Source organism: Coregonus lavaretus (assembly GCF_964263955.1).
Source record: "Coregonus lavaretus genome assembly, chromosome: 25".
In the NCBI taxonomy this organism is placed as follows: domain Eukaryota; kingdom Metazoa; phylum Chordata; class Actinopteri; order Salmoniformes; family Salmonidae; genus Coregonus; species Coregonus lavaretus.
Window position 1 is genome coordinate 8904029 of NC_140012.1, and position 26710 is coordinate 8930738.

General features: G+C 41.6%; 1 protein-coding gene across 1 annotated transcript; it reads left to right on the forward strand.

Annotated features, from left to right (window-relative positions):
• Positions 1-879: 879 nt before the first annotated feature.
• On the forward strand, positions 880-26327 carry LOC311100747 (monocarboxylate transporter 6-like). The gene is made up of 5 exons (XM_084141710.1): positions 880-971; positions 14625-15079; positions 20937-21080; positions 24083-24913; positions 25620-26327. Exons 2-5 carry the CDS (start codon positions 14719-14721, stop codon positions 25895-25897), a joined length of 1614 nt encoding a protein of 537 aa, XP_083997836.1. The 5' UTR covers positions 880-971; positions 14625-14718; the 3' UTR covers positions 25898-26327.
• The last annotated feature ends 383 nt before the right edge of the window (positions 26328-26710 follow it).

The window sequence follows — 26710 nt, forward strand, 5'->3', positions numbered from 1 at the left end:
ACTGACATGGCCCAGTTCCAACATTCCAAATCATACAGAAAATGAGGGCGTTTTGTTATAAAAAAAAAGTGGAGAAAGTTGCCTGACGACTTCACCAGAGTTCAGGTGATAACAGAGACTCCTGGTTCAGGCCACCATAGACAATTGGCCTCTGGGCCTCCATAATCACACCGTTTTTCAACTGGTCATTCAGTACAGTACTGTTTCTGAACTGAACCCCAGGCAAATGCAATCAATGCGTCGTGGCATCGATCAACCAATGGTGTGTTAGATACCCCCCATTATCATATTGGAGGAAGAAATACATGAATAAAGAAATAATATAAATGAATAAAATGAAAGTGAGATTAATTATTTAAATCATTATGTATCTATGTATGTGCGCATCATTTATCAATGTATTAATTAATATATTTATACGTGCATTTATGTATCTATTTATTTGTGCATGTATTTATTTATTCATATATGCATTTATTCATTTATAATTATGGCAGGTTTGATCCTTCATAGAAGCGGCTTGTACAATAATGCCAAATCGAATAAACTGTGTTGGCCATTCCTGAGCATGCAATGCATACTGGTAAATATGACTGCTAGTACAGCGCAGAGAAAATAAACCGTCCATCATACAAGGAAACACGCATCACATTGCAATTTCTTTGACCACTCTACTTAAAAAAATATCCTCATCAAGTAGATTTTTTTTTTACCCTCATGTCCACGAGAGAATGGTCTGGATTGACAGTACCAATGGACAAACATTTGACTGTTGTAATGCAATCTGTGATAAACATAACCGCATCAAGGCTCTTACATCCTGTCTCCTCCCACCCCCACCGAGAACACGATATTGTTGCTCCAAGGCAGAGGCGAGGCGTTCCAGCTGGTTTGTGGTGTATGATGTGGTAGAGAGTAAAAATGGTCGAAGCGAAGTAATGGCCGTCAGGAATAATGCTTAACCTCAAAAGGTAAGAAAATTGCGCTATGGATGGCTTGCCAACGTGTTTATGTGTAGGCTAAACAAGGCTTTCTAGCCGAACTTTTGCTGAGCAATGTGATAGTCTACTGAAAAACAATAGGTTAATTGTGTTGCTTCCCTATTATGTCAGTGTTTTTATTATGAGACTGGACATACATTAAACTAAATGTAACCTATGTATTTTGACGGGAAGTAGGCTATTTGAGCCAAGAAGATCATCAACAATAATAACCGACAGTAGGCTATAGGGCAGGCAAACTGTTCTCTCACGGCCGTAGATCCTGGTCGACGAGTTGTGATCTCGAGCGTTGCGCTGTTGCTGTACATGATTCAAAATAGCCGCTCTGTAATGTGGAGTTCGCATACAGTGAATGGTTCGGACGCATCAATTATGGTTTGGATTGATCGAGGTCTATGTCTTTCTTGGCCCAGATAGATTTGGATCTCCTACAGTTCAGATTCCTAATATCAAATAGATTGATATTGACATGCCACGTGGATAGGCTACTAGAGTGCCAAAGGGACCAGAAAACCAATTGCTACTGAAAATTGAATTGGATGATGATGCCGCACATGCCCAAATTGGACCATGGCACCACAGTTTTTGAAGAGTGGGGCGAAAATTGGTCAACGACCTACACATTGAGGTGTTAGAATGGGATAAATGACAGCTGAGTTACATGCATCTCATCCTGTCATTAATGTGCGCCTAAATGCAAATTATAGGCAATGTTTGAAAATCTTAGTCTAATTACTTACAGTCGCAATGCGAATTTGTGCCACTAACCAAAGATTACATCCAGAAATCTTCACTGGAAAAGGTCTTGCACAGTAGGCCAGGGTTCTTCAATTCCGGTCCCGGAGGGCTGAAACACTTATGTTTTTAATTTCTACCTGGTAGTTAATTGCACTCACCTGGTGTCCCAGGTCTGAATTAGCCCCTGATTAGAAGGAGAGGATGAAAAACAGAGGTGTTTCGGCCCTCCAGGACCGGAATTGAAGAACCCTGCAGTAGGCCATTCATTCGAATTTGTAGACTTTCTCAAGCACATGCAAATATGTGCCATATATCCTACTCCCCTCCCCCTTCATGAACAGTTAATAATAGGGGAAATATATGGGATTATAATGATGACAGATTTTTATTTTTTATTTTTTAATTACGTGAGTTTGTATTTTAATTTTGTGGTTGCACATTGAGATTTGTGGTTGCAATTACGATTTGCAAATATGTAATTTAATTCCGCAAGCTTGATGTGTGAATAAATGTAACAACTATCGCAAACTTGTGATTTGACACTTGAACACATTTTACAAGATTGGCAAGGATAATTTATTTTCAGAATTATTACGATTCCATTTACGACTATGAATATTCTGCAGTGAATCAAAAATACACTTGCAGATTTTGAATCTGCACGTCCTCAGATTTCTGTCAATGTTGTCACGCACCAAGAGATTCGTAAATTTATAGACAGAGTTTCGCATGGAAAAAATTGGGGGTAAGACCTTCAACACCTGACCAATCAGTTCCCTCTGCCAAAACCACACCAAAACCAATATCATTGGCTGGTTTGTTCCATCAACCAAATCGCAAGCAACAACAAGAGCTGACCAGGACGACCTGATGGAGGAAGATGGCAGGTGCTTGACCGCAGGTGAGTTCTAGGAAGTTTGCTTTCACAGTTTGTATGAAGTGATGTTATCACCTTCTTATACGATCATGTGTGTAACCTTAGCTACTATATAATGTTCATCCCTATAGCTAGATAACCCCCCCCCCCCCCCCCCCAGTTCATGCATTGGCTAGTCAGCTCCCGTTAGCCGCGTTAGCTAGGTAAAGTTAGCTAGCTAGCTAGGCTAGCTAGTTCCCGATCCCGTGCATAAGTGTGCATTGCACCACTCATTTGTAGCGGGGTAACAGTAATGTGTGAATTAAGCTGCATAGGGTAGGTACCGGTAGCTAGCTAACGTTCGTGAATGGTGTTTCAAAATCATCCAACATCAAATGTAAGTTACACATTAGAGTTGTAGGGCTCGACCACCTCGACAATTCAAATGTATCCCATGTCTACATCCCATTCACGACATTTGTCATTAACAAGTTATATTATCTTTAGCCAGATCCTACACCACTACAGTGGTATGTCAGCTAAATTGTGGCTTTAGCTAGTTAGCTATATGTTTTCAAAATGTCATGTATGAATAAATGATAGCTAATTAGTGAGTGTGATTTGTCATCCCTAGATGATACCAGATCTAGCTAATCTTCATGTTTGTATGTGTTTTAACTTTTACAGGAGAATTATGCAAACAGAGTGTTGCCCACAATCTTCTATCACTGATCTGAGTCTAGAGCACAGAACCCTTCAGCACAAAGTGGCCCTCCACCTGGTCCGAGCATGCTCCCAGGTGGTGGCTGTTATTCATCCAACAGCCAACAGGACATAATGAGATGCAAAGGTTATTATTGATTTTGTGTATTTTCAAAGTGTCTGATTGGGGAAGGGGGAATGGAAAATAATGGCGTAATCTTTACTAAAATTACCTTTGATCGTTTCCAGGTTACTTTCGCAGGGAGAGTGTTCGATGGAAGAGACACCCCCCCCTGCATCCAAGGTTGCTGCTTCCGTTGCTACCAGATATGCACGCCTGTAGTTTTTTTTACTCCCTCGACCAACGTCCCAAACCCCTAAAGGATCGCAGGAGATTTGCCTACTCGAAGCGGGGCTGGCAAAGAGATCATTAACGATGGCGGAGGATGGATGCCATGAAGAGGTGAATGTGTTTTAAGAGTATTTTGTTGATTGGTATGACAAAACACAGCTGGATTACATGCTATTGTAATTCAAGTGCCTTCGATCACTTGCGATTGAAAATGTCCAGGATAACTGGCTTGATACAATCTATACTAGCTGCACATTTTATTATAACTGTTGTAGCACAACTAACCTGCTACTTACAGTATATGATATAAGTGGAATGCACATTTGAAAATGTGGAAAATATTTACATTTTCATGTTTTGTACCTTTATTTAACTAGGTAAGTCAGTTAAGAACATTCTTATTTACAATGACAGCCTACACCGGCCAAACCCGGACGACGCTGTGCCAATTGTGCGCCGCCCTATGGGACTCCCAATCACGGCCGGTTGTGATACAGCCTGGATTCCAACCAGGGGGTCTGTAGTGACGCCTCCAGCACTGAGATGCAGTGCCTTAGACCGCTGCCCCACTCGGTTTGATTTAGATTGTCAGAGTACTTGAAGAGCAGTACCCCAAGATGAAGGACTTGTCAGGTGGCTGGCTTTGCTACAAAGCCTCAGGTAGTGTTGACAGTGGTGTAGGTTAGGTATACTGTATTATGGAAGGCTAATGGCCAGTGTATAGATTGCTATTACAAAATCATGAGAAATCAATACTATCACATGTATTGCTGCCATGACTGCATAGGGCAGGCCATGGCAGCCTGACTATATTTGGAACTAGTAAGCTGAGTGAGACTTCTAGTTTGGGGTGGGTAATCCCATAGTTCACTTTCATGTGTTCATCTGTAGGCTGTAGACCTGTATGGCTTTCAAGTGCATGTTGCTAGCTAGTTTATAATTTTATCTACATATTCCTCTTTTATCCAAATGTAGGAGGTAGCAGACAGCGGAAGCTCTCTGTTGTTCCCAATGAATCAGAGTGCTACACAGTGAGGATGTTGAAGAGTGCCACAATCAATGGAAAGCACATTCTGTACATTGTTTCTTTACAAGAGGAGATTGACACCTCTCCACTGCCACATGATGCGCATGAAACAAAAATGCCGAAGTCAATCTGCAAGAACTGTTGAGGTCTCAGATGATGTATTGTCTAAGTTATGTAAAGAATATGCAATATGGCCACCATGATTTCTTTTCAATTTTGATATGGTTCATGACTGCATTATTGTTTCAAATTGAAACTTGTCACTTAAGAAAAATGTATTTGTTTTCTTTATAGGAGAGTGCCACACCTGACCTTGTTTGTGTCAGTAAAGAGCCTGCAATGGTTGGGAATGAAGAGGGTTGCATGGTTGGTACATTCTTTGTCATGATTTTACTTTAGTTAAATGTCATTGTTCATAATTTTTATTACATTACATGTGTCTCTTACCTCGGATCACAGTATTGTTTGAAACACAGCATATCTAATAGTAAAAGTTCTGGTCTAATTAACTAACCAATAATTCCTATTAGCTGATAGATTTGACAAACTAACAGCAATTTACATTTTTGTCAAAACCAACCCCATCCCCGTTCAGGACTTCTCTCCAATATGTGGAAAATAATTCTCAAGAGATTTCATACAACATCGTGCACGTTTCTGTGGTGAAAGGTACACTAGGAATTTCATGACATTCTTTGTTTTAAATATGTATTTTTTGTATGTTATAAAGATTGTCCACAGAGGGGTCAACATCCTTTGTAGGGAGTGCTGTGGAAGGGAGTGCTGTTGCGGGGAGTGCTAAGGAGGGGAGTGCGTCTGAAGAGTGTGTAGCTGGGCCATCACGCAAAGCACCAGAGCCTGGTTTGGATTTAACTGTTTTGCTTCTCAGTTATGTCTTTTAAGCACTATGGGATAAAACAGCAGACAGCGCTCTGACTGATGTGTAGCTACTTTTCCTCTGGTAAAATGCAAGATTAACATCAAGCAAAACATTAGGAAATGTAGCTGGCTACATTATTTCTATGATAAACATTAGAAATATGATGGCCATGCATAGTTTTTGCAAAAAAATTACTTTGCTTTTTCATTGTAAGCTAATTTACTTCTGTGGCTGCCAGCCAAATAACGTAGCATTTCTGATGAAAATGAAGCTATTTTCTGACTAATGTGTTGCACTAATGTATTTTCTGTGAAAGAAAACTATAGTTACACGCCCCTGATAACTCGATTGACGCAACAACAAAAAACTTGACTTTCAATATAAAACACAGGTGAAATGGTTTAAAATGCAGATTCTCTTTAAGGTCTGCTTTTTTAAAATGCAGATTTCTGAACTCTTAATGCGACCCCTGTATCAATGAGAGTATTGCTTATTGTATTGTCATTACCATGGAGAAGATATTACTACTAAACTACTACCGATAAAGTCTGTGTAGTGGTTACATCCAGTCCAAGGTAGTTACAGAGAGCAACAGAGGAAATGCTATATTTGTATGTAGGCTTATGTAATATGTACAGTGCATTTGGAAAGTTTCAGACCCCTTCCCATTTTCCACATTTTGTTACGTTACAGCCTTATTCTAAAATGGATGAAATAAATTTTTTAAATCATCAATCTATACAAAATACCCCATAATGACATAGCAAAAACAGATTTTTAGAAATCTTAACAAATGTATTAAAACTTAAAACATATCTTATTTACCTTTTGCTATGAGACTCAAAATTGAGCTCAGGTGCATCCTGTTTCCATTGATCATCCTTGAGATGTTTCTTCAACTTGATTGGAGTCCACCTGTGGTAAATTCAATTGATTGGACATTATTTGGAAAGGCACACACCTGTCTATGTAAGGTCACACAGTTGACAGTGCATGTCAGAGCAAAAACCAAGCCATGAGGTCGAAGGAATTGTCCGTAGAGCTCAGAGACAGGATTGTGTCGAGGCACAGATCTGGGGAAGGGTACCAAAAAATTCTGCAGCATTGAATGTCCCCAAGAATACAGTGGCCTCCATCATTCTTAAATGGAAGAAGTTTGGAACCACCAAGACTCTTCCTAGAGCTTGCGGCCTGGCCAAACAGAGCAATCGGGGGAGAAGGGCCTTGGTCAGGGAGGTGACCAAGAACCTGATGATCACTCTGACAGAGCTCCAGAGTTCCTCTGTGGAGATGGGAGAACCTTCCAGAAGGACAACCATCTTTGCAGCACTCCACCAATCAGGCCTTTATGGTAGAGTGGCCAGACGGAAGCCACTCCTGAGTAAAAGGCACATGACAGCCTGCTTGGAGTTTGCCAAAAGGTACCTAAAGGACTCTCAGACCATGAAACAAGATTTTCTGGTTTGATGAAACCAAGATTGAACTCTTTGGCCTGAATGCCAAGCGTCACGTCTGGAGGAAACCTGGCACCATCCCTACGGTGAAGCATGGTGGTGGCAGCATCATGCTGTGGGGATATTTTTCAGCGGCAGGGACTGGGAGACTAGTCAGGATCGAGGGAAAGATTTAACGGAGCAAAGTACAGAGAGATCCTTGATGAAAACCTGCTCCAGAGCGCTCAGGACCTAAGACTGGGGGGAAGGTTCACCTTCCAACAGCACAATGACCCTAAGCACACAGCCAATACAACGCAGGAGTGGCTTCGGGACAAGTCCTTGAGTGGCCCAGCCAGAGCCCAGACTTGAACCTGATCGAACATCTCTGGAGAGACGTGAAAATAGCTGTGCAGCGACGCTCCCATTCCAACCTGACAGAGTTTGAGATGATCTGCAGAGAAGAATGGGAGAAACTCCCCAAATACAGGTGTGCCAAGCTTGTAGCGTCATACCCAAGAAGACTCAAGGCATTAATCTCTGCCAAAGGTGCTTCAACAAAGTACTGAGTAAAGGTTCTGAATACTTGATGCATTATCCTGTACTGAAGATCATTGATTATCCTGATCTAAAAGAGCTGTAATATTGCATTGCATTTATTTTACTTAACCTTGGCACTTTAGTCTCTGTGGCTGTTCAACCGTCTACTACAGCATGCGGTAATCAACCTTCTCTTACCCTAGCTTAGTTTTTCAATCTAGTTATGTATACCTTATTCCTGCTTTTATTTCAGTTTTGTGAAGTTAGATTGTGTTTGAAATGTCTAATTGTGTGTGTTTGTTTTGCAGATCCTGGGAAGAACCATTCGACAAATAAAACCGTTGCGACGGGGCATCAAAGAGACAAGTGTGGTCGCTGCTGACCGAAAGAAAGGATGTGGTTCTACTTATGCTCCTCCGCGTGGCAGACATTGTGTGCAGCCCTGAGGGAACAACCTAATGCCACGTTATCAAAAGTTCAGTGTTCCTTTTGATATTTCAAAACGGTTATTCATGAAGCGTACTTGTTCAGTATAAAGCATGAATGTATTAAACTGGAACTGTTGAGTATGTTTGACAACTTATTTTAATGCAGCCAGTCTAATGCAATTACCCTGTTTGTATTCATAATTTCTGCATTTAGGATAAGTCCAGAGACAAACATATGTTTATCTATTTTTTTTTTTATTAGATCCTATTTGACCACGTTATCTGGCCTGGGGAGACATAAAATGAGGATGAAGAGGACGATGAGGCGTACCCTGTCTAAACGAGGTGCCGCAATGCGGGATACCTCAGGCTATTTGTGGAGATGGATATTATTCTACCTATTATTGTTTATTTATTTCAGTATTGTTCCCCTGGGCTCCAAAATGCTAGTTCAATAGTTATTGTGCTTGCTGAAAGCAAGAAAACTATTGACATTCAATTTCTGAGTAAACATAGTGGAAAAGTAACAAGCTGTTTTGAACTTTTGAAAAAAGATACAGATGTGACCATCTCACAACATACATCTCTACTACACCCTGTGGGTCTCCAGCTTGTTAATGTAAAAATGGAACTGAACCTTCAGTTGATCTCTGATCTCTTTCACAATAGAGAGAGAGCTGGTGCTCTCGCATGCGTATCATTTAGTTAAAGGCTGAACAAGGTTTTAGTTATTTATTAGAGGGAATATGTCTAAGACATGTTATGGGGGCTAGGGTATAATTATTTCAATGACCTATGTAGTTCAAACAAGAATCACCACCATACAACTTCCAGTGTCAAACAAGACTGCTTTCAGCAGGCTTACCTGTTTTTTTTGTTTCATATCCTCAGTAGTGGCCTTTTAGTAATGCAGCTTTGCTGCTCACCAAGTCATTTATATATATTTTTATCTTTTAGTTTTATATATTTTTTTATCTTTTAGCATCACCAAAGACACTTGTGCAACTCCTTAAATTCTGGACGGGATAGGAATTCCTCCCAGGAGATTTGGAGGGGGTGCGTGGAGATCTCCTGAGGTCTTGTTTCCAGTCAATCAGTCTGCCAGGGCACCACTGCATTTGGGGAGTTCTGCATTGCACTTGAGGCATGCATAGGCACGAGTGACACAGGCTTTGGGCTAGTCTAATGTTGACACACTCAAGCACTTCTACTTGCCACTATCCTGACTGTGTAGCTTGGTTTTGTGTTCATAGAAAGACAGATCATTGGGAGACATTCCCAACAATCTATATTCAAGTTCAACTTTGATAAAATCAAGAACATCATGGTTCATACATTCTTAACATCAACTGTTCAGAGGAGACTGTGTGAATCAGGCCTTCATGGTTGAATTGCTGCAAAGAAACGACTACTAAAGGACACCAATAATAAGAAGAGACTTGCTTGGGCCAAGAAACACGAGCAATGGACATTAGACCGGTGGAAATTTGTCCTTTAGTCTGGAGTCCAAATGGGAGATTTCTGGTTCCAACTGCCGTGTCTTTGTGAGACGCGGTGTGGGTGAACCGATCTCTGCATGTGTATTTCCCACCGTAAAGCATGGAGGAGGTGGTGTTATGGTGTGGGGGTGCTTTGCTGGTGACACTGTCTGTCATTTATTTAGAATTCAAGGCATACTTAACCAGCATGGCTACCACAGCATTCTGCAGCAATACGCCATCCCATCTGGTTTGGGCTTAGTGGGACTATCGTTTGTTTTTCAACAGGACAATGACCCAGCACACCTTCAGGCTGTGTAAGGGCTATTTGACCAAGAAGGAGAGTGATGGAGTGCTGCATCAGATGACCTGGCCTCCACAATCCCCCGACCTCAACCAAATTGAGATGGCTTGGGATGAGTCGTACCGCAGAATGAAGGAAAAGCAGCCAACAAGTGCTCAGAATATGTGGGAACTCCTTCAAGACTGTTGGAAAAGCATTCCAGGTGAAGCTGGTTGATAGAATGCCAAGAGTGTGCAAAGCTGTCATCAAGACAAAGGGTGGCTATTTGAAGAATCTCAAATATGAAATATGTTTTGATTTGTTTAACACTTTTTCGGTTACTACATGATTCCATATGTGTTATTTCATAGTTTTGATGTCTTCACTATTATTCTACCATGTAGAAAATAGTAAAAATAAAGAAAAACCCTTGAATGAGTAGGTGATCTAAAACTTTTGACCAGTAGTGTACATTCTTCAAAGAGTTTTGTAATGGCTAGCAAATATAGTATAAAACTATTTGAAATCGTATTTCATTGTTCACAAACGGCATGTCTGACTAGACTAGAAGCTGCCTTGGGCTGTAAATGTAGATCAGATGAATGAATGGACATAAGTGATTTAGCCTACTACCAGTCTGGGGAGTCTCTAGCTTCTATCGGTTACTCTAAGAGTGCTAGAAGTCTCACCCCAGACCAGAGCGGCTAAACAATTGTCCTCTACTCCTCCTCTCCTGTTCTCTCCCTTACCCCCTTCCTCTCCACCCCTCCCCTCTCCCCGCTGATCTCAGAAGACCAGGGCCAGACCAGAGTAGGAGTTCTAATCTAGGATCAGGTCCCCCCTGCCCATGTTATCTTATTCATTATGATCTCCCTACAAGGCAAACTGATCCTACAGTCGTGGTCAAAAGTTTTGAGAATGACCCAAATATTAATTTTCAAAGTCTGCTGCCTCAGTTTTGATTATGGCAATTTGCATATACTCCAGAATGTCATGAAGAGTGATTAGATGAATTGCAATTAATTGCAAAGTCCCTCTTTGCCATGAAAATGAACATCAGGGAAAGACTGATATTCTGCAAAAGGTACAGGGATTGGACTGCTGAGGACTGGGGTAAAGTCATTTTCTCTGATGAATCCCCTTTCCGATTGTTTGGGGCATCCGGAAAAAAGCTTGTCCGGAGAAGACAAGGTGAGCGCTACCATCAGTCCTGTGTCATGCCAACAGTAAAGCATCCTGAGACCATTCATGTGTGGGGTTGCTTCTCAGCCAAGGGAGTGGGCTCACTCACAATTTTGCCTAAGAACACAGCCATGAATAAAGAATGGTACCAACACATCCTCTGAATGCAACTTCTCCCAACCATCCAAGAATAGTTTGGTGACGACCAATGCCTTTTCCATTATGATGGAGCACCTTGCCATAAGGCAAAAGTGATAACAAAACATCAACATTTTGGGTCCATGGCCAGGAAACTCCCCAGACCTTAATCCAATTGAGAACTTGTCGTCGATCCTTGAGGCAGGTGGACAAACAAAAACCCACAAATTCTGACAAACTCCAAACATTGATTATGTAAGAATGGGCTGCCATCAGTCAGTATGTGACCCAGAAGTTAATTGACAGCATGCCAGGGCGGATTGCAGAGGTCTTGAAAAAGAAGGGTCAACAATTCAAATATTGACTCTTTGCATAAACTTAATGTAATTGTCAATAAAAGCCTTTGACAATTATGGAATGCTTGTAATTATACTTCAGTATACCATAGTCACATCTGACAAAAGTATCTCATAACACTGAAGCAGCGAACTTTGTGAAGACCAATACTTGTGTCATTCTCAAAACTTTTGACCACGATTATAGATCAGCACTCTTACTCTGAGACCCTTTGTGAATACTGGCCCAGAAGTGACCAGTGGTGCCTGGAGAAGTGGTTATACTCTAATTTTGGCCAACATTTTTCAAACGGTCCGCCTGGCAAAGGCATGGAAGGAAAGGAGCAAAGGAAAAGGAAAGGTCCCCTGCGTGAGAAATTATACGAGTCAGAAATTCACAGGTTTCAGATGTTTTCCATTTTTTTCACTCTCGGTCACACTTTTTAAATAGAAAATCAACAAAATTGGATGCTTAAACCACATCAGGAGTCCACTTTTGAGGTCTAAAAAGATTGAAATCTAAGAAATTGATTTGTTGGTGTAGTTACCTTTTAATTCCAGTGCGCTGGCACCTAGCACAGTTGTTTGGTTAGTGGTGTTTCTGTTGCACATGAGATGGAGTTCGCAAAAAATGCCCACTGGATTGATGCAAATAATCATAATATCATTTTGCCTGGTAGGCATAGGCTACTTTGTAGCTGGTTAACATTTAATTACCAGAAGACGGTAAGCCCTATCATTAGCATCTCTATATTTTTCCTGTTACTTAATTGTTTGAAACCTGGACGTTTACTTCATATTAAGAGGCATGCATGTCTTAGCTTGCTTCAAAGTAGCCTATAGCCAAAATCCCACCATAGAAACATGGAGGCAATTATTTTATAAAAACTTCCTCATATGCGTTCTCCTGTTCTATTGGTTTTCTTTCAACTTTCCTTCATTGTCTAGCAGCTAAAGGCATTATCCTAGTCATGTTCGCAACCCATGATAGTTGTTCTTAGATCTCCCCTCTTTCTACATTTCTAATGGATGTTTCCAGCTCTGTCCATGAAACCGCTCACATGGGCATTTTATAACAGTGTTTTCCAGCACATTGCATTTTGGAACGTTTGCACGTAGGCCTACCACCGTGTGAACATTGCTGAGCTTAAAATAATAGTTTAAAGAAATAATAGTTTATCAACATTTTAAGCTAAACATTCTGATCCGTTCCATCAGCCTTATTATTTGATACGGCGTATACCTCCACTACACTACTTTCATACGCATCAATGGGGATTAAGAAGTGAGTATACGCAATGCCCTCTGAAAAATAAGTTGGTATAGACGTGACTCAACAAAATTCAAAACCAGAGAGTAATACACAAGTTTCTTGAGAATCCATCAACTCCGCCAAATATGATGATGTTGTACCTTCAATAAAATAAACAAGGAGAACTCGCTAAATATTTAGTCAATAACAAAACGGATTAATATGCTCAATATCTTATCAAAAAAAGCATGTACCAGAAAAATAAAAAATCAGTCTACCTGTTTAGTTTATGATTGGTATCTATGTGCACCAAGGAAAGGGGTCCATTGCACTGAATAACTACGTCGCACCACACATCCAAGCCTGGCAAGACGGGACAGGATCCCAGCTGCATCCACACGATGCATTGATGCTCTCAATCTCCACCACTGGACATAGAAGCCCATTGACACAAACTGTCCCTTGATAAAACGATAACCAGCATTTGGGTTTTGATGGTTTTCACAGTGTTGTCGAGCTCTTCATCACAAATAGTACTGTATAACCCCCTCACAGATAAACCATAATTCATGCATCCTTCTAAATATGGTACACTTGGAGACTCCCAGTAACTCTGCAATGCATGGTACCGGAAGGTGAGTTTCGAACACATTCTTCAGCTGTGCTCCATCATGCTGGAAAAGGCATTGGTCGTCACCAAAATGTTCTCGTTGAATGACAAGTTTTGGGCTGCCTGTTACTCCAACAACTGCCTCAAGCTGAATTGATGTCATGGGGCGCGCCTCAATTTCAGCTTTGACAAATCTCTCAATGTCACTGTGATCATTGGAGGGAAATCAACCTTATCAGCAAATGATTCAATGAGGATACGCTCATTATTGAACAAGAATTCCAGGTAATGCAGATCCAGGGGTTGCCTGATGGCTTGCTGCAACCTGGACTTCAACCTCTCCAGGAGCTGGTCTTTCAGAATGTTCTGATAACATAAGAAACACAATTAGCTAAGCATACAGTACTGTAATGTTTTTGGCCATCAAATATTGACCCACGTATTCTTGAATAACGTCTTAGAAATGCCTGATATCATTACTGCCTCTAATGGACTGTTTCACTCTATTGCATAAGTTGTTATTGTGTGTTGAGCTGAAAAGTGTCGATGTATGCAGGTTGCATGGCTATAATGTGCAGTAGGTAGTTGGGGAGTGGGGGGTGTAACTTCAATTTGATGATGGATGATTTTGAAAAGCAGTCACGAACATTAGCTACCCCATGCATCTGAACTCACACATTACTGTTAACTTACCCTACGGGAACTACAACCTAGCTAACGGTAGCTGTCTAGCCAATGCATGAATGAACGTGGGGGGTGTAATTAACGTTATAGCAATGAACACGATCGTATAAGAAGGTGATAACATCATTTCATGCAAACTGTGAAAGCTAACTTTATAGAACTCACCTGCTGTCTTCCTCCATCACATCAGGTCGTCCTGGTCAGATCTTGTTGTTGCTTGCGATTTGATCGATGGAACAATCCAGGCAATGATATTGGTTTTGGTGTGGTTTTGGCAGAGGGATCTGATTGGTCAGAGTTTAAAGGTTCTGCCCTCAATTTTCATAACACTTTTTTCCTTGTGAAAATCTTGTCTACAAATTTACGAATCTCTTGGTGCGTGACAGTGACAACTCTGAGCGCGCAGATTCAAAATCTGCAAGTGTATTTTTATTCACAGCAGAATATTCATAGTCGTAAATGGAATTGTAATAATTCTGAAAATAAATAATCCTTGCAAATTTTTTATGAAATGTATTGAAGTGTCAAATCAAAAGTTTGCGATAGTTGTTACATTTATTCACACATCATGATACAAGCTTGTGAAATTAAATTACACATTTGCAAATTGTAATTGCATCCACAAATCTCAATGTGCAACCACAAAATTACGTAGTTGTGTCATCATTATAATCCCATACCCCCCCCTCCTCTCCCCATTTACAGGTGAGGAGGAGAGACATGGTGAGATGGAATATACTAGTGAGTGTCATCCACCCTGGCAAACTACTAGGGCATTGCCTCAGCATCTGACAAGAGTATGAACCGGAGGAATGGCAGCAAGCTGGCAGGGGACCATGACAGCCTCCAGATGGACAGCAAGGCCACTGAGCAGGCACCCAACATGGAGCAGAAGAATGGCGAGATCATGGACTCTGAGGAGGTGGAGAATGGCAAGTCTGAACCCATAGTCCCTCTGGCTATGGATGGGGACGTCACTGCACCTGATGGGGGTTGGGGCTGGGTGGTGCTGGTGGCCACCATCCTGGTGCTAGCCTTGACTCTGGCCTTCCCCTCCTGCATGGGCATCTTCTACACGGACCTACAAACAGAGTTCCAGGCCAGCAACCAAGAGACCTCCTGGGTGCCTTCTATAATGACATCAGTGCTTCATGCTGGAGGTATGGTGGTAGTAGAGTCACATCCTATTTTCCATAGATTTCCATAGTTTAACCTTATGAATTTAAGTAGGATTTTTTCAGGGCTCATTTTGCAGTGACAGATTAATATATGCTTGCAGGGAAATGTGCTCAAAGTAAGTTCAATGATAATTGACAGTAAATTTTGTACACTATAAGACTATTAATGTAGATGTTGACCACACGTTCTTTCAGTGCACGAGCTAGTCTAAACATGGTACAGACTTCCTTCCCTTTAAAACACTTAAAGCAGAACTTCTAAACCACTCAGCAGACTAGCAGTTCAAAGCGACTTTAAAGATCCCAAACAGTCATTCTGATTCCCATATAAAGTAGCCATTTGAGTGACTAAAATATCACCCATAATAATTTTGGGGCATAGAAATGCTATTTCTTTGTTGAAAAATTACTTTTTCTCTCATGGCTAACTACCAGGAAGTTTGAAAAGACAGGCTGAGTGGGCAGGGAGCTTATATTCATGAGCTGGCCTTGACTGACATTTTGTTTGAAATGCCTATGTCAAGAAACTTCTGTCTCTTCTGATGCGGTTCCCAGCCGCACTGACGGATGTGTTGACATGACAACTGCGTCAGAGTTTTGAACAACCCTTCCCCCTTTTGTTCCATGCTAGTCAAAGACCTAGCCAGCCGGTAACTAGCTAACACCAGACACAGATGAAAGAGGAGACATATAAGTATCTTTGCCGTAGATGAATAATATAAACTTTTAATTATATTTGCTGACACCCTACCGTCAAATTTTGGCACCAGTACAGTTGCTATCTAGCTATATAAACCACGCCCTTTCGTAATCACGCATTCTCCGATGTTGGTTACAAGGTGGTACTTATTTAAATTAGGTAAACGCACACTGTCATTTATTTTAAAAACAATTTTCAAAACTGAGGCTTAAATGCTAAATAAAGATTTTTATTAAAATCATGGTGCCCAAAAAAATCATAGTGCAAGAAAGTGCATAAATGAAAGGTGAAAACGAAACACAAACGTTTCAGCCTCAGGCTATTATCGGTGTGAATGTCGGCACACACACCTGGCTTCTATTTCAAGGATAATTGCATGTCACATGATCAAGCAAGAAAACATCAGAAAATATATGAATCAGTACCTAGTAGAATAGAATGCATGATATAGATTATATACAAAATATACTAAAGCAGACAGAGAAATATTATCAATTATTGCTTTTACATATACCATGTGAACATTTCCTTAGAATAAATAACACAGGATTGTAAGAGTAGGAAGCTAGAGATACGACTAGATAGAGGTATCGAACACCAATAAGAGGCAATATACTGTATATGACATTAGAAGAGCTGCATGTGAGGAACTGTTTGATAGTTTAATAAACATCTTTATTTTGCATTTAAGCCTCAGTTTTGGATTTATTCCTTTTTTTCGACAGTCTCCATCTCTTCTAGTATACTTATTTTGACTCCTACGCACCTGGAACAGACACTATTCAGTAGTAAGGACCTTAAAAGAGCGCAGATGGCCTCTTACCATTTGGTGTATTAAAATTAGAGTTAGGGTGATGTCACCCTATCCTCTTAATAATCCTGTTTGCTGAATCCAAGTGTTTGACATGGGGGAGGGACCAATAACCTTATGATCAAACTTTATCAATGTAGAAGCAGCAGTCATTTTTCATACTTTGGTCATCATACTTTGATCTGGTTTCATCAAAATATCATCACATTTCATGGAAAACATGATTTTGATTGTTCATCAGGAAATATTCTATCAGACAATATGGATGATGCTAGGCATAGATTTTTTTCCACAACCTTGTATTTGCAGTGTCCGTTTGTAAGACAGTGGGGCAGCTGATAAATGTGTTTTTATGACATGTCACTGTACAGTTTGTATTTGTTTCATTCTTGAACTACACTAAACAAAAATATAAATGCAACATGCAACAATTTCAAAGATTTTAATGAATTACAGTTCATATAAGGAAGTCAGTCAATAGAAATAAATAAATTAGGCCCTAATCTATGGATTTCACATGACTGGGCAGGAGTGCAGCCATGGGTGGGCCTGGGAGGGCATAGGCCTACCAACTTGGAATCAGGCCCACCCATTGGGGAGCTAGGGCCCAGCCAATCAGAATGAGTTTTTCCCCACAAAAGGGCTTTATTAAAGACAGAAATACTCCTCAGCACCCCCTCCCCCACTCAGACGATCCCGCAGGTGAAAAAGCCAGATGTGAAGGTCCTGGGCTGGCGTGGTTACACGTGGTTGTGAGGCCAGTTGGACATACTGCCAAATTCTCTAAAACAAAGTTGGAGGCGACTTATGGTAGAGAAATGAACATTCAATTCTCTGGTTAAACACGTCCGCACACACAGAATCCATGGAAAGTGTGTATGAGAGTCAACACAGCCCCTGTTTGTTTATTTGATAAGGGAGATTTCAAGAGATGTTGTCTCACCCTTACACACACCAATGCTGTGTAGCACCACATGAGCTGCCTTCCCTTGTTCAGTCACAGGGGGTCTGTTTCTGTTTGGATTTCAAGCCCTTAACATCTGGAAAAGTGTGTGTGTGTGTGTGTGTGTGTCAACTGCTTAAAAGCAACAACAAAGAATCACCAGAACTTAATTAAGTTGCTGAGTTAGAAGTTTAACTTCTGAGCAATATGTGGAGAAATCAGTGAGCTGGTGGGCATTTCCATCGAAAAGGATCCATGAGTATCATGTGAAGTTCATAAGAGCATATCAAATTGGGTGTCCAATGAAAGCTAGAGTCTATATTTTGGGGAAATGAAGGCAACCATTTTCCATCTTAAAAATTAGGCATAAGTAAAGGCTTTGAATTCTGGATAAACAGATGGAAAAGGGGTCTAAGAAAACATCTACCAGAAAAGGTCTTAAAAGGTATCAGAAATACATCAAAACACAATAATGTTGACATAAAGACCCCTGCCAACTAATATCAACACTTTTATATTTAGTTTTGGATACATTTTTTTTACCTTCTGTAAGTTTAAGAAATATTGCCTTGTGCATTGTAATTCCTTTACCAAAAAACCCACATATCTTTAAGGAGGGAGGATAATAAAAGTTCACAGAAGTAATAAGTAATGGTAGACCTACCAACTAGTTATAGTGATTTTACTGATACAAATTTTATTCATGATTTATTAAGTGATTAAAACTCGTAATTCCGTTACCAAATTGGTAATAGAATTACAAAACGATCAGTAAGGAATTACTGCAACTGATTTGGCTACAATGGGAAACCATAATAATCACAAACCACAGTTGGGTCACCTGCTACTGTCCTCCCTTCCACTGACATAATGTTATGTTTATGCTCTGCTGTGCTTTACTGTACTGCAGTGTTATGTCCAAACTTGTGAAACATGAGGAGCATAACATTTATATCCATAATTATGCATTTCTGTGTAGTACAGATCAGGGACCCATGATGTAATTTGATTACTGTAATTCCGTTACCGGGTGTAAATCCACTTCACTTACCGTAGTTCAATAACCAAAATATCTATTTTTTTATATTAATTCGGAGCAGATATTTAAGAGTTTTAAGAAAACATTTTCACATAAAAAAACTGAGGGAGATTTTATTGTAATTCCGTTACCAACGTTTGCATATGCACAGTTCTTCCACTATATTTGTTTTTGTAAATGTTGCAGTGGAAATTGTTAAAAGCAGTCCTTGTGCATAGAGTTGTATGGTTTGTTAAAAAAAAGTGGTTTTTGTTTGGCATACATTTTAAAGGGACAAAACTGAGTCAAAGCGCAGTGTCAGGGTGTACTTGCAATCTACCTATCAGTTTTTACTACTTGTTGCACTTAAGTTCCCTTTGGTGCACCACTTGGCTCCACTAAGTATATCTCTACAATATCTAACTGGGCATCTTACTGAGAACTCCATATTGCTGCCAATGCTTGATTAAATACTAATTCCAAAAAACTGAACATAGACACACAGCCGCGGGAAGTACGGGTGCTAAGGGTGCCACAGCATCCCCTGAAAAATCTGTTAATAAATCTGTTTTTTCACAAAAGTAATGCACTGGGCCTTTACTAGTCCTGTATTAGCAGACCGATATAGCCTTCTGGCAAATTCTTTTTTTTGGTAGGTGTGTAAAAAAATACAATTAAAATAAAGCAGACGCTGAATATCCCTTTGAGCATGGTGAAGTTATTAATTAGGCTTTGGATGGTGTATCAATACACCAGTCATTACAAAGATACAGGCGTCCTTTTAAAACAGTTACAGAGTTTAATGGTTGTCATATGAGAAAACTGAGGATGGATCAACAACATTGTAGTTACTCCACAATACTAACCTAAATGACAGTAAAAAGAAGAAAGCCTGTACAGAATAAAAATATTCCAAAACATGCATCCTGTTTGCAATAAGGCAGTAAGTAATACTGCAAAAAAACGTTTTGTCCTGAATACAAAGTGTTATGTTTGGGGCAAATCCAACACAACAGATCACTGAGTACCACTCTTCATATTTTCAAGCATGGTGGTGGCTGCATCATGTTATGGATATGCTTGTCATAGGCAGGACTAGGGAGTTTTTTAGGATGAAAATATAGCTATAATCACAGGCAAAATCCTGGAGGAAAACCTGCTTCAGTCTGCTTTCCAACAGACACTGGGAGACGAATTCCCCTTTTCAGCAGAACAATAACCTAAAACACAAGGCCAAATCTACACTAGAGTTCCTTAGGAAGAAGACATTGAATGTTCCTCAGTGGCCTAGTTACAATTTTGACTTAAATAGGCTTGAAAAATCTATGGCAAGACTTGAAAATGGCTTTCTAGCAATGACCAACAATCAACTTGACAGAGCTTGAAGAATTGTAAAAAGAATAATGGGCAAATATTGTACAATCCAGGTGTGCAAAGCTCCTAGAGACTTACCACAAAAGACTCACAGCTGTAATCATGTCCACATCTTCTATAAGTAACATAATTGAGTTGCACAATACTTTTTTTTGATAATTTAGGATGATTTGAACATGTGTGAAAATGCTAATATAGGTACCACTGACTTGCTTTGGATTTGTGCCACAAATGCTAAAAAGTTTGCATTTCTAGCAGTGGCCAACCAAACCAAAGCATGGGTTGCTGTCCTACCTTGTCAATAGATTGCTTACAGGGGAAGGAAACGAATGTAATTTTGTAATTTGGGTGAACTATCTCTTTAACATTGAGTGGGGTCTTCCAACTTTTTTCACCTAATAGCAGGAACACCACCATCTAGTAGTCAGAATCTGGTAATATCAGGATGTAGGATGGGACATAAACTTAACAACTTCAATTACTAATTTCTCTGAACAGGGGGAAAAAACATCACCACATTCACTGGGAATACATTACATAGGATGAAGAAACAATATTCCAAGCCACAGCTCCATATTACTTATGAAACACAGAGAACTGGTCCCCTGTAGCTCAGTTGGTAGAGCATGGCGCTTGCAACGCCGGGGTTGTGGTTTCGTTTCCCACGGGGGGCCAGTATGAAAATGTATGCACTCACTAACTGTAAGTCGCTCTGGATAAGAGCGTCTGCTAAATGACTTAAATGTAAATGTAGAACTGATACTATATACTTATTGTTGGGGTGGGATTGGCATGGGGTGTGGGGGGTCCGTGGGTGGCTTTTGACCATTCCTTTAGATTCCTCATGTCTAATTCATTGTTAGAAAAACAATTTCAGAATAATCTGAGATGGTGGGTGTCGAAATCCTATCTTGTGCTTTTTGAGGTGGAACGACCCTGTACTTTCTTTTAGGTTTTTGTGTGTTTTAACCAATAGCATGTCTCCTCCTTTAGGTCCATTTTGCAGTGTATTGGTGGAGAGGTTTGGTTGCCGGGCGACGGTGATGCTGGGCGGGGTCCTGAGTGGGCTTGGAATGGCGGCCAGCTCGTTCACCCACACCATCGCTGAGCTCTACGTCACAGCTGGGGTTATCACAGGTCACTGCGCTCCCACATACACACATGGAGTCACTCCACATCAGTGGCGGTCGGTGACGTTTAAGATGAGGGAGGACAAAAAAATTTTTTATGAGCATGTCTTTATTTCTATTACAGCATATTGGATGACTGTCATTTACAGTGCATTCGGAAGGTATTCAGAGCCCTTCCCTTTTTCCACATTTTGTTACGTTACAGCCTTATTCTAAAATTGATTAAATAAACCATTTCCCTCATCAATCTACACACAATACCCCATACTGACAAAGTGAAAATTTTAGCACATTTATAAAAAATAAAAAACAGAAATACCTTATTTACATAAGTCTTCAGACCCTTTGCTATGAGACTCAAAATTGACCTCAGGTGCATCCTGATTCCATTGATCATCCTTGAGATGTTTCTACAACTTGATTGGAGTCCACCTGTGGTAAATTCAATTGATTGGACATGATTTGGAAAGGCACACACCTGTCTATATAAGGTCCCACAGTTGACAGTGCATGTCAGAGCAAAAACCAAGCCATGAGGTCGAAGGAATTGTCCGTAGAGCTCCGAGACAGGATTGTGTCGAGGCACAGATCTGGGGAAGGGTACCAAGAACACAACATTTCTGCAGCATTGAAGGTCCCCAAGAACACAGTGGCCTCCATCATTCTTAAATGGAAGAAGTTTGGAACCACCAAGACTCATCCTTCCTAGAGCTGGCGGCCTGGCCAAACTGAGCAATCGGGGGAGAAGAGCCTTGGTCAGAGATGTGACCAAGAACCCGATGGTCACTCTGACAGAGCTCCAGAGTTCCTCTGTGGCGATGGGAGAACCTTCCAGAAGGACAACCATCTCTGCAGCACTCCACCAATAAGGCCTTTATGGTAGAGTGGCCAGACGGAAGCCTCTCCTCAGTAAAAGGCACATGACAGCCCGCTTGGAGTTTGCCAAAAGACACCTAAAGGACTCTCAGACCATGAGAAACAAGATTCACTGGTCTGATGAAACCAAGATTGAACTCTTTGGCTAGAATGCCAAGCATCACGTCTGGAGGAAATCTGGCACCATCCCTATGGTGAAGCATGGTGGTGGCAGCATCATGCTGTGGGGATGTTTTTCAGCGGCAGGGACTGAGAGACTAGTCAGGATTGAGGGAAAGATGAACAGAGCAAAGTACAGAGAGATCCTTGATGAAAACCTGCTCCAGAGCAATCAGGACCTCAGACTGGGGCGAAGGTTTCAACAGGACAATGACCCTAAGCACACAGCCAAGACAACGCAGGAGTAGCATCGGGACAAGTCTCTGAATGTCTTTGAGTGGCCCAGCCAGAGCCCGGACTTGAACCCGATCGAACATCTCTGGAGAGACCTGAAAATAGCTGTGCAGCGATGCTCCCCATCCAACCTGACAGAGTTTGGGAGGATCTGCAGAGAAGAATGGGAGAAACTCCCCAAATACAGGTTTGCCAAGCTTGTAGCGTCAAACCCAAGAAGTCTCAAGGATGTAATCGCTGCCAAAGGTGCTAAAATACTCAGTAAATGGTCTGAATACTTATGTAAATGTGATATTTCCGTTTAGACATTTTTGCAAATCTATTAAAAATAACAAACACCTGTTGTTGCTATATCATTATGGGGTATTGTGTGTAGATTAATGAGGGGAAAAAACTATTAAATCAAATTTAGAATAAGGCTGTAACGTAACAAAATGTGAAAAAAGTCAAGGGGTCTGAATACTTTCCGAATGCATTCCATTCACCCTTCTCAACGTAACATCGATAGGTTTAGGCTACTACATGATACTTGAATTTTCCCTAAATCCATCATGAGGTTGCTACAACCTAGCCTATGAATGAAAGTTTACAGCGTAGGTGCACAGGTCGAGAGAAAAAGGAGAGTAATCAAGGTGACAGACAGTGACACATTCAATACTGCCTTGCACACTCTTGCCTACCTCTAGCTGATCTAGGGTGTAACCATTAGTCAAATTCAGGTATGTTTATCCCCGTTTCGTTCCATTTGCTTCTGTTAAATAAACGTTTTTCAACAGAATCGAGGAATGAATACACCCCTGATCACACGCGAACTCAGTTCACTGTCATAGCAGCCACATACAAACAGAATTAACATTTTGCTCGTTGTATAATTCCTTAGCTGATGTGTTGTGCACTGAAGTCCACAAGCGGTCTGTGACCAGGCGAAAAAACCTTTCTAAACCAAACCTTCATATCATAAACACTAACCACTACACACAGCCTAAATCATTGTCACCATATTAGCTAACGACGTTCGTAACGTCATAGTCAACATAGCTACTAGAACTAACGTGTTAGTAAACCCGCTACAATCATGCAGTACAGCGTACAGTGAGCAAGAAGTTTAGTAGTTACACCGGCAGGCCCCGGTGGCAATAAATTAGCTTATTAGCTGTAGCTTATGCTTTCAGTACTAGATTCGTTCTCTAATCCTTTGATTGGATGGACAACATGTCAGTTCATGCTGCAATAGCTCTGATAGGTTGGAGGACGTTCTCCGGAAGTGTCATAATTACTGTTTAAGTCTATGGAAGGGGGTGAGAACCATGAGCCTCCTAGGTTTTATATTGAAGTCAATGTACACAGACGGAAACGATCTGTCCTCCGGCTACACCATGGTGCTACCCTACAGAGTGCTGTTGACGTTACAGTAGACCTTCATTGCAAAACAGTGTGTTTTAATCAATTATTTGGTTATGTGCATATATTTAGTATAGTTTTATCTCAAAATAATAAATTATATTTTTATTTTGATACATTTCACTGAGGAGGATGGTCCTCCCCGTCCTCTGAGGAGCCTCCACTGCTCCACACAGCAGTTAACCCCTAACCCCAGATCTAGAATCAGATTAACCCTACATTCTAATCCTTCCCTTGATTATTAGGAAAGGTGAATAAATCTGACCCTGTATCAGTGGATAGGGGCAACCTCCCATGCATTCAGCCATGTGCCTTATCCATTGTCTTCTCGTTTGACAGGACTTGGATTCTGCTTCAGCTTCCAGCCTGCAGTGACTATCCTCGGGCACTATTTTGTGCGGCGGCGGGCTTTCGCCAATGCCTTGTCGTCCACGGGCACGGCCCTGGGCCTGTGCACCCTGCCCCTCCTGGGCAACTACCTCCACACTGAGCTGGGCTGGCGTGGGAGTTTCCTGGTGCTGGGGGCTGTCCTGCTCAACTGCTGCGTATGCGGCGCTGTGATGAGGCCCCTGGGGGGCCCCAGACATCGTGGCCAGACCCTGATAAACCACAGGCCTCTTCAGCTGGAGGAGAAGAAGCTAAAGGGGAGAATGAGGGCCTTCTGGGCCGGTCTGATGGCTGCCGTGCGGCATCACATGGCCTTTGACCTCTTACGTAACAACCTGCGCTACCGTGTGTACGCTGTGGGCATCACCTGGATGATGCTAGGCTTCGTGGTGCCGCTGATCTACCTGGTTCCCTACGCCACGGCCCACGACATGGAGCAGAGCCAGGCCGCCCTCCTCCTCTCCATCCTGGGTATCGTTAACATTGTGGTGCGGCCTCCCATCGGTCTGCTCTTCAGCCTGCCCTGGTTCAAGGGGTGCCACACCTACGTGTTCTCTGCTGCTCTGCTGGTGAATGGGCTGAGTAATAGTATCTGCTGCATCGATGCCAGCTTCCCCGTGCTGCTGGCGTACGTGGTGACCTACGGCCTGTCCATGAGCGTGGTGGGCTCGCTGATGTTCACCGTCCTCATGGATACGTTGGACATGAGTCGCTTCCCCGCTGCCCTGGGCCTGCTCGCCATCATGGAGAGTGTCACGCTGCTGATCGGGCCCCCGCTCGCAGGTACCGAACTCACTGAGGCATGGAGAGTGTGTTTGTGTGTGGGTATGTACTGTGTGTCTGCCTCCCCCCAATGGAAACCAGGCGAGGAGATGTCCTATTCAATGATTTAATTACATGTTTCATTTAATGAATCAAGTAAGTGCTGTAGCGTAACTTTGAGGAGTGCTAGACATGCCAACGAAACCCTTAGCTACAAATAACAACACACACAACATTGTGGTCAAAGGCAAGCAGCATATCCTGTTGCTTGGATCCCATGGACATCCAACCAATCATGTGTTTCCAAGGGAAACAGTGTGTTCACATGTGCTTGTGTGTGTGTGTACATCCAAATGTACATGCATGTGTGCTCGTGCCCGTGTGTCCATGTTGCGGGGGGTCTTAGAATAACTAGCAGACAGACTTGAATAAGAATGTAATGTTCAGCCCTGGGCTCCCTCTTTCCTGGGGGAGGGGGAGGCACTGAAATAAACAGGGCGGCTCTCTTATTTCAGTGCCATTCCAGCTCAAATGTCAGGTATGCAGCCTAAGTTTTACTGCTAATGTGGTTGGCTAAGTTTGCCTGTGCAATGGTAATACTGTATGTTATTGGTGTAGTTATCTCGTTATCTCATCATGATCTGTCTTTCATGTACTGTAAGGGCTCTACTAATGCTGAGATTGGCTCCTGTTATTGTTGTTGAAGATGTTTATGTTGTTGTTGCAGGAATCCTGGTGGACAGAACGGGGGAATATTTCTATGTCTTCTTCGCCTGCAGTGCCACTGTTGCCTCATCGGCTGTATACCTCATGGTGTCTTTCTACTGGCTGGACAGAAGGGACAGGAGGGCGCTAAAGGGGCAGCAGGTGCCACCTCAGGTCCCCCCACCAAAGCCTGCCAGTGGTAACAATTTGGTCCCCCAGTGCCAGTACCGCAGTGTGCCCACAGAGGGGGACAAAGACAAGGCCTCAGACTCTGAGACGGGGGACATCACCTGCCTGTGAACATCGTCACTCTCCAAACACACACACCAAACTCAGATGTGTACTTCCCACGATTCTGTGATTGTATATCCTGTGCTGCTGATTTTAAAGTAGAAGTGTATGATAATTGATATCCCAATCTGTTAAGATCTGACATTCCATCTAATCATAGTATACACACTCTTGCCTCTTGACTGTTACAGTATTAATGAGTGAAAAGGGGTTGAGTATTTCATCCAATGGGTGCATATTACATATAGTATAGGAGTGGATTATTCGTTGCTATTAGAGTCTGTACTGTTTATGCAGACTAGAGAATACTGTTACTGGTGATCGAATGCAGTACTTTTTCACACATGCCATAAACCTTAAACCTGTGCCTTTTCCCTCACACCCTGTTACGCGTTCATCAATGTCAAATTAAATTTGATTTGCCACATGCGCCGAATACAACAGGTGTAGACCTTACAGTGAAATGCTTACTTACAAGCCCTTAACCAACAACACTTTTTTTCTTAAAACTGCATTAAGTAAAAAATGGATAAGTAAAAAAATACAAATAACAGTAGACATGATAAAGAGCAGCAGTAAAATAAAATAACAGTAGCCATGATAAAATAGTCTGGGTAGCCATGATTAGCTGTTCAGGAGTCTTATGGCTTGGGGGTAGAAGCTGTTAAGAAGTTATTTGGACCTAGACTTGGCGCTCCGGTACCGCTTGCCATGCAGTAGCAGAAAGAACAGTATATGACTAGGGTGGCTGGAGTATTTGACAATTTTTAGGGCCTTCCTCTGACACCGCCTGGTATAGAGGTCCTGGATGGCAGGAAGCTT